At 38.0% G+C, this 12,568-nt stretch overlaps 1 protein-coding gene across 2 annotated transcripts in view; it reads right to left on the bottom strand.

Moving 5' to 3' along the window:
• Nucleotides 1–1,787: 1,787 nt before the first annotated feature.
• hdac9b (histone deacetylase 9b) overlaps nucleotides 1,788–12,568 on the bottom strand; it is a 98,568-nt gene continuing 87,787 nt past the window's right edge. For both annotated transcript variants that reach the window (XM_079837488.1, XM_079837489.1), the window contains 4 exons: nucleotides 10,353–10,475; nucleotides 9,355–9,550; nucleotides 6,606–6,817; nucleotides 1,788–3,870 (listed from right to left, as the gene is read on the bottom strand). In XM_079837488.1, coding sequence (XP_079693614.1) covers nucleotides 3,544–3,870; nucleotides 6,606–6,817; nucleotides 9,355–9,550; nucleotides 10,353–10,475 — 858 coding nt within the window. In that variant the 3' untranslated portion in view covers nucleotides 1,788–3,543. The remainder of the gene's footprint in view (nucleotides 3,871–6,605; nucleotides 6,818–9,354; nucleotides 9,551–10,352; nucleotides 10,476–12,568) is intronic.

Raw genomic sequence — 12,568 nt, 5'->3', positions numbered from 1 at the left:
CAAGCACACTTATGCCTTTTCGGGGGGTGCTTAGCAAACTGAAAACTTTAAATCTGTCTAACCACTCAGATGAACCGCGAGCTCTCACTATCTTTCCGTAGACTACAGCATCCGTCAAAATAAAAGTCCCTACTTATTAAGACAGATAATGCAGATCTTAAACCTATTTAAACACACAGAAATGTCAAAAATGTACACAAAAAAAACAAATTATAAGATAAAACACAATGAAGTCTGTTACACGTTGGTTGGAAGTTAGCCTGTTTTCAGGTGCTGTGTAATATCATTGCGCCGCTGCACTCATGGTACAGCAGTACAATTCCTTGATCATTACGCAGGAATGAGAGTATAGTTCCTAGTCATATCGGCCTGGAAAATCACAACTTTTAATTTTCCATCGGTCTTAGTACACGATGTAACGATACACATCACAACACGTAAATAGGGAAATGTTGGCATTGTTTTGTCACTTATTGAGTAGTGGGCTAGCTGGAGCCATTTACCTCCAGTCTTTGTGCTAAGCTAGGCTAGCGGTGGGTACGTCAGACAGAGTTATGGCACGCATGGAGATGAGAATGGTATGTATGGACTTATCTAACTCTGGGGGATACGGTGAATAAGCTAAAGTCCCAAAAAGTCGGCGTGTTCCTTTAATACCATGTTGACGTTTGTTGACCATGCTGATTCAGATGGATCATTAAAATTTATAGTGACAGGAAAAAAAGTTCAATTGTTGGAACAAATGATAAAATACTTTCAAGTATTTGAAGTAAATCGAATACTGCCCAGATTAATATGCAGGCAATTATTATTTTGACATGTGTTTTTCTTGTCTTCAAAGCAATTCTGTTTGTTTGGGGCGGGACTGTCTCTTTGTCAACCAATGACAGATGAGGGGCGTGTCCAGTTTGAAGCTATTTTCTTTGCAAATCCAATTGGTCACACCATTAGCTCAGAAATTACACACTTCATAATTAATATATGTCATATCTAGTCAGAGAGCAATAAATGAAGTGATATATACTGAATTAAATATGATCATTTTATACTGAATTATATTTTGGTGTATATTCTGAATTTTTTTTTAACAAAAAATATAATCCACATTTTAGAATTTCAGACATAAAACTGGCAATCAGTCACTAACACTGAATATTCAAGATAATACCTGCAGCACGAATTAAAATTTTTTGCAATTTATTGGGTTCTTAGATATCAGTTCAGCTCTCTAAATTCAAAATGGTTGAATAAAAGGTACAGCGCTGTCACTGCGGCAGTACCCAAAGGTACAAAAGCGAAAAGGTACTAATACATACTCTTAAAGTACTGATATGTACCTTTAAGGCACTGAAAGATGTACCTTTTCACGTTTGTACCTTATGGTACCGCCCCAGTGACAGCGCTTTACCTTTTTTTTTCTTTTTTCTGAGAGTGCATTTGAGACATAAGCTGCTCAAACTGAAATACTCCAAAATGGAGGCTTCGGCTAAGCCTACCTTGCATAATTGGTTAAACTTGGCCTGGTCGCTTTAACCCAGGTTATATATCACCGTCTTGAGGTTCACTTTATCTTAACATCTTTAATGCAGACTTAGGGAAGCTCTCATGTTCACTTCAAAGCCCTGTTCCGAAAGCCTTCAAAGTCAGAGACTAAAACCTCTGGATTGCCCTCAGAATCAGAAGCCGGACTCTGGCGGAGTGTGGGAAAGTTTGTTAGGGAGCAACTGCATTTTATACTCCCAATTCTGTTGGAAATTCACTTCAGTGAAAAGATTGTCCAGAGAAGTACAGGATGGAAAAGAACTTTATTTATAAAAGGTGATCTGTGACAGAAGGGAACGCGTACGGTTACAAACGAAATGTGACATTCTATCGCTAGCGGACAGTTCTCATTAACATCCAGTGGAACAGACAACAGGAATGAAACAGGCCAGCTCAGGTTGACTCACAGGCTATTTGTAGACATAGTGATGGCTCACATCAATTAAACATGTTTTCCTCCTCAAGTTGTTTTTTGTTTTTGTTGATGTTTTTCAGAGGAAAAAAATATTTTACACCAAAAGCTTGAAATAAAAAAGGGAATTATAGGAAAGATGGCTCGCTAACAAAAAAATGACAATAGTACATTTCTTGATCACGCAAGTTGATCTGAGCACTTCATGAAGAGAGACGGCCAACGAATGGCAACACTGCCTAGGAAAGAACAGAACGATTACCTTTTTTTTTCTACCGAAGAAACATCAAGCCTGCGTGTCGTGGTAAACACATCACGTGGGAATACAGAGGAAATGATTGGTTTTAAAAGGGGGCTCCCCCCGCCGTCTCCTCACTCACTTTGTAATTTGCCTCAACAGTAAATCAGAGCTCACTGCTGGGCCCTCTGACTTCAGCACGGAGTCGTCCTCTCCCAGCATTCCTGCGCTCATGAATCATTCTGATTCCTGGCTTCCACCAGGCATTTCCTCTACAACTCTCTCCCTCTGAAAATTCAGCAAGGAGCCGAGCGCTGCTCACGATCCTGGGCAGCCTTCAGTTTGGGCCACAGGAGAACAAGGAACACAGAATGTCATTCTAGAGCTTTCTAGATCTCGTTCCAACTGTTAAAGGAATATTCCGGGTTCAATGCAAGTTAAGTTCAGCCCAATAGAAGTTAAGCTTGACAGCAATTGGTATTACAGGCTATTGATTACAACAAAAATGCAAAAAGTGAATAGGGACAATATATTAAAATGCTCAGTTTATCCACAAGATGTAAACAATATGCTTTTTCGGTGTCAATTTTACAAAAACAGAACACGTAAAACCCAAAAATGACCATTAAAATAAACTTTACAGCTCAAATAATACACGTTTCAATAGAAGAATTGCCATTTACATAAAATTATTCTATTATATTAAACTAAATCTTCAACAACAAAAAAAATTTGCCCCATTAACTCTTCTATTGTTTTTGTTTTGTTTTTTTTGAAAAAAAATGAGTCAAAAATATTTTTTGTGGTAATCAAAAGTGATGTCAGTTATGCATTACTTGTATTGAATCTGGAATATTCCTTTACATTTGTTGTTGTGTGATTTTCATGTTTACCGACTTTGTTCCCAGATGATCTGGAAGTCTTTCAGCAAAAAAACAAAACCTTACTCTTACATAATGTAACATATCTTTATAATAACATTCATATAAAGCAAAGTAAGATCTATAAGAAGTCCATAGTGCCATGGGAAATCACAGAAATATCCTAGAAGAGCTTTGAGTTGCTGTTTCTCAAAGGGCGGATAGAAAGTAGAAAGGATTCCTTAAATTATTATTATTTCAATAAACAATCAAATACGGCTTCTTAGCATTTAAAAGACCAAGTCGGCTAAATTCTCGTCTTATTCAATTATATACAAAAACATACAACGTACAATACACAGATCACTTCACAAGTTCACGAACGAGACCAGATCCGAAGCTCCCGAAGCAGTGGCTCTGTGTCGTGTAAGCATGTCGCGTGTATGTCAGCCTGTGCCTTCGTGTGCAAGTGTGAAGATGTGTCTCTCGATTCATATCATGGCCTGTATCACCATCCTCCCGTTAACCTGGTGGATGTAGGAGCTCTGCTTGTCAGCCAGGCTCTGAGAGGCCATTGTCTCATCATCACTGGTATTGGGCTCCTCTTTGACCCGGATGACCCCAGGGTGAGTGTCCAGTGGCTCGACGGGTGAACCGAAGCTGCGGTGGCTGTCGGGGCTGTACTTCCTGATGACGCCACCAGAGGGCGAGCTGTCCTCCTGCATGACGTGGTCATGAAAATCCTCTCCCTCTTCCTCCTCTGACTCCTGCAGGTGGACGTTCGGCTGACGAAGCTGCTCGATGGACTTCGATAGCATCTGAGGAAGAGAGAGACGTGAATTATTGTTATTGGAGGTTCTGTCAATGTAGGACTACATCATCATTTCAGTCCATGAGTGATTTATTGTCCCCGTTCCAATTCAGGCAACACAAACAGAATTGGAACTCATTCACGGGATAGCGAAAATAGTGAGGAGGAATCTAATATAAATATACCCTACGTCAAGTAAATATAGTCATTGTGTCCAGGAATTGGTAACATAGGCTTATCTTCTACTAAAGCTGGATGTAAAAAAATACACATGTGCCCTATTTAGCACAGGTAAAACATTCAGTCATTAAGCCAGAGCTAATCCCTGATTTCACAGCATTCATGACTTAATTTCCCTCAGAAATCATTTACTTCTAGCTACAACTGTTTAGGGCTACAGACCATCCAAAGAGAGATTATTTACTCTTACTAGGAGTTGCTTCCAGTCACTTTTATGGTAAAAACTGAATTCAGCTTTGCTATTGAAAAATAACAGGGTCAATTAAATGACACTTTTTTTCTCTCTCTTTTTTCTCTCATATAATCTATGAATTACTCAAATACATTCAAGTGAAATCCATACATGACTTATACCTCTTCTATGATAAACATGTTTAGAATTTCTGTATTAAAATTCATTTTGATATCTTTGGGGAGGATCAAGTTAAAAATGTCAAGGTGATACAATTGTCTGGGTAATATCATAGTAATAATAACAAAAAAGGCTTAGTTAAATTTTTTATTTTTTTTTTAAACCTAGAAAATATAATCATCATAATATTTGAAAAGCATGTTTGCTAAATCAACAAGTCATGTGATGCAACCAACGTGCAGAAAACAAACAAACATGAAATTATATTATAGAGAGACTCCAGCAGACCCTCATAACTGTGCATCAAGGTCAATATGTCTCCAACAATATCAATATTATAATATTTAGTTTAGGCTGTAAAATATCTGGTGGCCAACAGCCTCAAAAACTTAATGACATGCATGAGTTATTAATTCATGATATTTCTAAAATAAACTATTTACCTTCATAAACACATTAAAAAACCTTTTTGAAAATATTTTTCCTCTACACTCTACACTAAAAGTTTTTTTAAGATTTATAATATTATTTCAATGAATTGTACAATTCCATCAAATTGAATTGAATAATCCTTACACATTTTAATTGAATTATTGAACAATCCGTAATCAATTATTCAATTAAAATGTTTAAGGATTATTTAATTCAATTTGTTGGAATTTATTCATTTAAATGTGTAAATCCTCAAAAATTTCTTTTTTGAGTGAACTTGAAAGTAAGTGAAAAAGTAAGTGAATTTGTTTGAGGTATGTTTCTAATGCCAGATTGTTAAGATATTGAACCTTTTTTGAATCATATCTGTGATTTGTTTTCATGAAAATGGTTTAAAAGTTTTCCAAATTCATGATTTCGAAATAGGCCTACATTTCTAAGAACCTGTTTTAAACTATATTTTATAAAACAGCTGCACTCTGCACATTTTTGTATTTAAACATGATTTGCTAAAGTTTCCCATAAAAACGAATGACTTTCAAACTACACTGATGCAACCATACCAGTCATTCGTGACCCAGACCAGACTTTTTTTTTTTTGTACATGCCCCTGGTGACTGAGGCCATAACAATAAATAGGCAAAACAAGTGCTCTCTAGGCACTTTTGATCTTCATGTCTGAAAATTGCACATGTAACCTTGAATTTCCCATAGCACTCTCAGCAATAATAAGGCAGATCAATCTGCAAGTTCCCGCTATAACAATGGGGTCTTTCACAGCGCGAGCCTCCCGTGTCGCTAACCTTGCATGCGCGGCAGAATAATTGCACTTAAACGGATGGCCAGGTCACGGCTGCTGGTGCACAGAAACACAAATATTTCCACAAGGGAACAAAAGTATGTATTCTATCCACTTTGGTGCCCATTTGAACTTGTCCCTGTGCAATTTTGTGGTGTTAGCATGCAACTGATGCCTTAAGCTATGCTAATTCAAATGCCGCTTCTGAACCCAGTACAAGTTTTTCCCTCACATAATGGAGATGGGCTGTCCAACTTTAGATCCCATGTGAACTGAATGGTATTTCAAGGTAAATGTGTTTTATGATGACAACATAATCATTCAGCTTCATCCTCATCTTCCCATGATAGCACTAAGGGCATTTTTTAAACCTTTAGATCATTTGTTTTGCTCTGAATCAGAGACTTAAAGGGCCCTTTCATACACCCGGTGCAATGCGATGCCAAGCGCGACACAAGTTATTTTTTTGCTAGTTTCAGCCCGATGCAGTTATCATTTTCGCGTCCACAGCGTCACGTTGTTTAAATAGCAAATGATTTTAAAAGAAAAACAGAAAATAACTGCGGTAGTATTTTTTTTTTTTTTTTTAAATGGCGTGTTAGTAATATGCGCCCAAAGGATTTATGTGAATTTATGGGGGTTTTATGGCTTTATTTTCATAAAAGTGTACATTCACAAACTTTTATGAATGTATAAGCCTTCATTCTCACAGTAACTGATCAATTATAGGCAAACCACCCCTTTCAGGCCATCTCGGGCTGATTGTTTTGGTGTGGATGCAGGTGCGATTGCCATGTTCATATATGCCTAAACGACCCGAAATAATGGAGAAACGTGCCAGGTTTTGAAATAAATGCTCCAAACGAGTCAAAACCCCTTAAAATCATTGCTGCACTGACAGTTGGTTAAATGATTGTACCTGGTTGATGTGGACCTGTTGCTGGTACTGTTTCTGTTTCTCCAGGAAGTTCTGATGTTGCTGCTGAATCACAAGTTGAGCTAGTGTGCTCTGGGGCAGCGGAGCCGACTGGGTGCGGTTCAAGGGCCGGTGACGGGGCAGTTTGGGTCGGGTGCTGCTCGGAGAGGTGTCCATCATGGCCAGCGGAGAGGGAGGATGCACAGGACTTTGACCTATGGAACAAAATGTATGTATCTGGTAAATATAAATGTTAATAGAATTAAAGTTTCACCTCTCTGCCCTGATTTCATTTAAAAGAATAGTTCACCCAAAATTATTTACTTATCCTAGATCTCCTTTACATGTTCCCAAGAGGAGTAGAGAAGCTTAATTAGTGAACGAATCATTCTTTTGAGTTTCACAAAATCTGAATTATTTGATTAAAAATTAGTTAGACTTAAAGCTAGAATACACTACGTGACTTCTGCGCAGATTTACAGTCTGTGCTCTGCAGAAATGATTGAATCCCTGTTTAATACTGCTTAAATCTTCAGTAAACAGTTCATTTTATTTTAATTCAAATTATCAGTTATCATTATTGCATGCTAAGAAGCAAAGCTATGACTGAGTTTGTTGTGTTCAGAACGACTTGGTAGTGTGTGATCCTCAGTCGTTTAGTGTATGCTGCCTCTTTCTTTTCTCTTTTTTAACCATTCAGTCGGCAATTGTTTGATGCCTAGTGTTCAAATCTTTTCAGATCTGAAAAGTCATATAAAGCCGGGTGCACACTGTGCGATTTATAATAGTCCTTTACGTTTGTACATGATCCCCGCTGTAAGCCATGTCACACTGTAAGATCTAAGTTGTCATTAATGTCAGACTGTACGATAGTCAAGGCGCGCTAAAAATGGACGCACGCAAGAAAACTCGTCCGGAGTTATATATCATCAATCAATGACACGTTCGGTGACAGTGAGCTGCATTACACGCGGGATTCAAATGGTGGCTACAAAGAAATCTCTAGCGCTCATTTTGTTCATAGTTTGTCTTGAAAAACGGTCGTCCAGCGGTCACAGAAATTTGATCGCAGCGGTCATTAATCGGCTGCCGATGAACATGTCAAACTAACGATCCGAGACTTCAGATTTTAGCCTAGGATCAGAGGAATCTTTTAGGATTTGCAAAATTTGTCCCAGGCGGCCAAATCGTGGCCAAAATCGCACAGTGTGCACCCGCCTTAAGGTATTCAAGGTTTCAGTCTTTATAACTCACAGACTCAGTGACCCGGTTGCAATGATTAGCATCCTGTTCGTGACACAAAGAAATCGTATGACTTCAGAAGACTTTGAAGCCTTTATGTTGCTTTTTTTAAAGCTTAAAGGATCCAGTCCCCATTCATTTCACTAAAGAAAGAAAATCATTTGGGTTTGGAACACCAATTGGGTAAGCAATTAACCCTTAAATGCATGAATGTTTCATCAATTATTATTTAATTATTGGGACTTTAGAGACCCGGATCATGGATCTCTAACTGACCACAATAGTATAAAACGATATATATTTTGCATATTTTGTTACCTATTGGAACTTGGAAATGTTCAATTTAAACATCATCACTATCATCATCAGAGCTCATTTCCCCAGTACATTCAGCATCTGGCTCATATTCACAATCTCAAACATATTCTTTCCAATCAATCTTCTTCACCAGATTCACCATCAAGTGACAGTGACGCTAATATTTGATTGTGTACAGTATTTGTTCTGCAGTAAATCGCTGAGCCATTTCAAGTTTTGCTGATGATTCTTGTGTATTCTTTTGTTTTATGTCTGCGGTAATTATGAGTAAAACATCACATCATTGTGTATTAGACACCCTGAAGAATTAAGGGGAATTGCACTTATTGAGTTATCAGTGATTCAATGCAGAAATTTACTTACACTATTACATACCCCGGGTCTCTAGCGACCCGATATACTTTTTTACAAAAAAAAGGAATTTCAAAATCAGACATTCTTTTATAATTGTATTAGTGCTGGGGAAAAAATATTGTGATTAATCACATCCAAAATAAAAATTTGTGTTTACATAATATATGTGGTGTGCACTGTGTGCAATTATTATGTATATATAAATACACACACATGCATGTATATATTTAAGAAATATTTGCATGTATATACTGAATATATAATTTATATTATATTTAAATATATTTTTATAACATATTTGTCTTAAATATATACATGCATGTGTGTGTATTTATATATACACATAATAATTATACACAGTACACACATATATTATGTAAACACAAACTTTTATTTTGGATGCGATTAATCACAATTTCCCCAGCACTCATTTTTTTTCTTTTCTTGTTATATTGTTTATAATGAATAGATTGAGAAATACTAAGAAGGTTGATGTATAACTTTACAAAATGAATAAGGGGAAGGGTAGTGAATGACGACAAATACCCAAGGTATGCGTTTAAGGGTTAATGACTCAATCATAATTTTTGGGTGAATTATTCCTTTAAAAACTTTAGGCCACAAGCTGAAAGGTTACAGGTTCAAACCCCACAAGGGACAACCTTGAGCAACCAACGTTGTGTTGCTGATCAAGGCACTTAACCCCATGTTGCTCCAGGGGGACTGTACACACTGTGCCATGTGAAAGCCGTTGAAATAAAATGTATTATATTCTATTGAACACAGTTCTGAATTATTCTGAAAGAATCTTGTATATCAAAGCCTCCGATGTTCTCACCAGTCGAGAGGATCTTTTGATGGCGAAGTTGTTCCTTCTGGAGGAGGTGCTGCAGGAGAGCTTGGTGGCTGCTGCTCACTTTGGTCTCCATTGCAACAGACAGGGGCACTGGACCCAGAAGTTGGGTGGGCAAACCCTGAATGACCGCTGATACCCCACCAGCATCAACATGCTTCTCCTGAAGTCCTAAAGTAGCCTGACAGGTGATAGAGAGGATATTGTCATTGTTTTCCCTCTTGGTTCTCTTGCAAAAGTTTTGAATGTACTGATTCAAATCTCAAATATGTGCTCTGATAAACAAGGGATGATGTGGAAGGGTCTTGAATCATTCAGATCAAAAATGTTTCTTATAGCATTAACCAAATACAGACCACTGTAGTCATTTTTATTTAATTTTCTAGGTAAAGAGCAATAACATATTTAAACTGAAGATTAAACATTATTTGGAGCTACGCTTAATTATCCTGGTTTGGCCGGACTTTAAACAGCAGTAATGGATGAGGTGAATGGGGAGGGCTGGAGTGCAACTGACACCAGACACTTAAGCACAATATTTATCTACGGCCTATAAAATCCCCAAAGGTCAAAGGCCAACACCCTGAGGCTACACATATCATCCAGTCAGCCAGTGATGGCTAGTCTTTCAACAGTCAAAGCAATATGCAGCTGAACCAAGGCCATAAACTACATTTCCCCTCATTTATCAGCGTAAACATCCACAAAAAAATAATTAGAAGTTAATCAGTTTTGGTGACTCTTAAATCAGAGTTTTGCACATAAGTTTCATGGTTCTTTTGAATAGGCTTGATACCGGAATTGTATATATATATATATGCACACATGCACTACCGCCATACTTGTTGCAGTCTAATTCAGTGTGACAGACTTCATTGTGTCTTGTTGTTCAGCTGAACTGCATAATTGACCTGTTATCACTGTAAAGCTGCTTTGAAATGATGTGTATAAAGCGCTATATAAATAAAGGTGACTTGACTTACACTGATGGGAGATGAGGCAGCCGGGAGACCCAGGGAGATGTTGGGCAGCGATGGAGACGTATAGAGATTTAACATAGACATTGAGCTTTCAGGCCCTAATAACCTCGGCTGTGACGGCCACCGCTGTGATGGAAAAAGAGAGAGAGAGAGGGATGGAGGAAGGGGAGAGAGAAAAAGAGATATTTTGAAATCCCACTATGGACCATTGGAAAGAGCAACAGCAACAGAACAATAAACTTTAATGTACTAAAACGAATGACGGTTTTGTTCCTGCCACAGCGGAGCTGTATGCGCTCAACCTGAAGGACGTAAAACCAAAGCAACAGAGAAACCCACAAACGCAGAATCCTATCCCAGCAGTCGGTATCATTTCACAAAGTGTATCAGAGAAAAAAAACGGATCAGTTTTCGACTGTACTTCCTCCACCCAGTGGTGCGGCCCATCAGCATGTGGCAGAGAGGCTGTACTGTTTACCCTCCAATCCCTCCTGCCTATTCACTGACCTGTATGTGGATATCCGGCCTTATTTGACCCAGGGGACCAGTTCCCTCTGAAAGAAGATACCCAATGTAACGGATCACAAACAAGGCTCGCTTTCGAAACTGGCGCGCTGTCTGCGGGTAGCTCCTCGGCCCAGCGGTCCAATCCATGAGACGTCAAGCTTATGTCAATACAATAGCGATCGGGCGTGTTTGTGTTGTTAGCGTGTCTTTGGCTACCAGCGGCTGGTGGATCAATTAAGCTCAACCACCCACCACCTCGACCCTGGATCACAGCGCAATAAGCATTCCTTGTCGGCTATTGCATTGGAGGTCCATGGGAGTGTAAACAGTGGTGTCGAAGAATAACACAGCTGCTAAGCTGAGGCTTCACAGAGACATGTCACATTTGCCCAGAATACACCTCTTTGTGAGCAAAGTCCACAGGGACCTCGGGGAACCGAGCCGTGATCCACCAGGAAGTGAGTCAGAGGGAGCTAATGAACATCAGCGAAAAGTAAAGGCCCTCCATGTTCCTAAAGGAATATTTCGGGTTCAGTACAAGTTACACTCAATTGGCAGTAGGGATTCATGGTTTGGAGAAGAAGGAAAAAAAATCAAATTGCGATTTTAAAAAAAAATATATGCTTGTTTGTGGGGCTTTACAATTTGGCCCAAAATTTTGTGATTATAAATCAATATGACTATGAGATTATGCCCTTTTATGGAGTGTCTATTTACAATAAGTGCAAGAGGCAGAGGCTATTTACACAAAATCCGCCCCCTAACGTCTGATTGGGCCAGACTGGATTGTCAACAGTAGCAATAGTGTAGGGTAAGGCATGTGGCAGAAAATTTTGACTTTCGAATCAGCCTTTTGCCGAACTTGCTCTACTCCCTTTTCCCATCACATATCAAATCGGAAAGAAATTTATTTTCATTAAAAATTAAGAAAATATTCAAAAGGTGGAAATAAAGTGTCTAAAGTATGTTTAATAATAAAATATGGGTAGGTGTAGGGAGGGCTTTATTGTCCCAATAAGGCGGCATCCATTTAATAATTTTAATAAATATAATAATTTGCACCATGTTATTATTGCATGCCGTTTAATGTACAACAACACTGTATCTGACACTATTTATAAGTATAAATAGCATCTAACTACTATTTACACTTATCGCAAAGAAAATACTGCTATTTGTACATAGTGTAAATAGAATCTAGTTAAAAATATTACCATTGTAAATTTTATAATCTGCTGATATGCAAAAGAACAGTGTTGCTCTTCACTTTTAAACACGCAGCGCATACATTTCATTAAATTGCAGGCAATATAAAATATGAAGTTTATTATTTTATAAATGTAATTTATTTATTTTTTTCATACTACAATCATGTTAAGATATATATTTTTAATATTTTATACTTTTGAGACGGTGAGTATTTTAGCATCCCCAGCCACTTCCATTCTAATTTTTTTTTTTTTAAGAAATGGATGGTCAAAATTCATTTTGTGGTGATTAACATTTTGAACAACAGTGTTGTCGATTGAGCTTAACTTGTACTGAACCTGGAATATTCCTTTAATATGCACACTATATTGAAGGTTGAAGGTGTAAATGTCCATAGGTGAGCCCTGAACGTAACTTTGTTTCAAGCAGTATCTGATCTACTCTTTCTTGCCCTCAGCTTTACGAGAGCCGCAGGCAAAGAAAACCACATCGCTATGCCAGTA

Source organism: Gobio gobio (assembly GCF_949357685.1).
Source record: "Gobio gobio genome assembly, chromosome: 15".
NCBI classification, from domain to species: Eukaryota; Metazoa; Chordata; class Actinopteri; order Cypriniformes; family Gobionidae; genus Gobio; species Gobio gobio.
The sequence above is the reverse complement of the archived record's forward strand: the minus strand, read 5'-3'. Positions and strand labels throughout refer to the sequence as shown.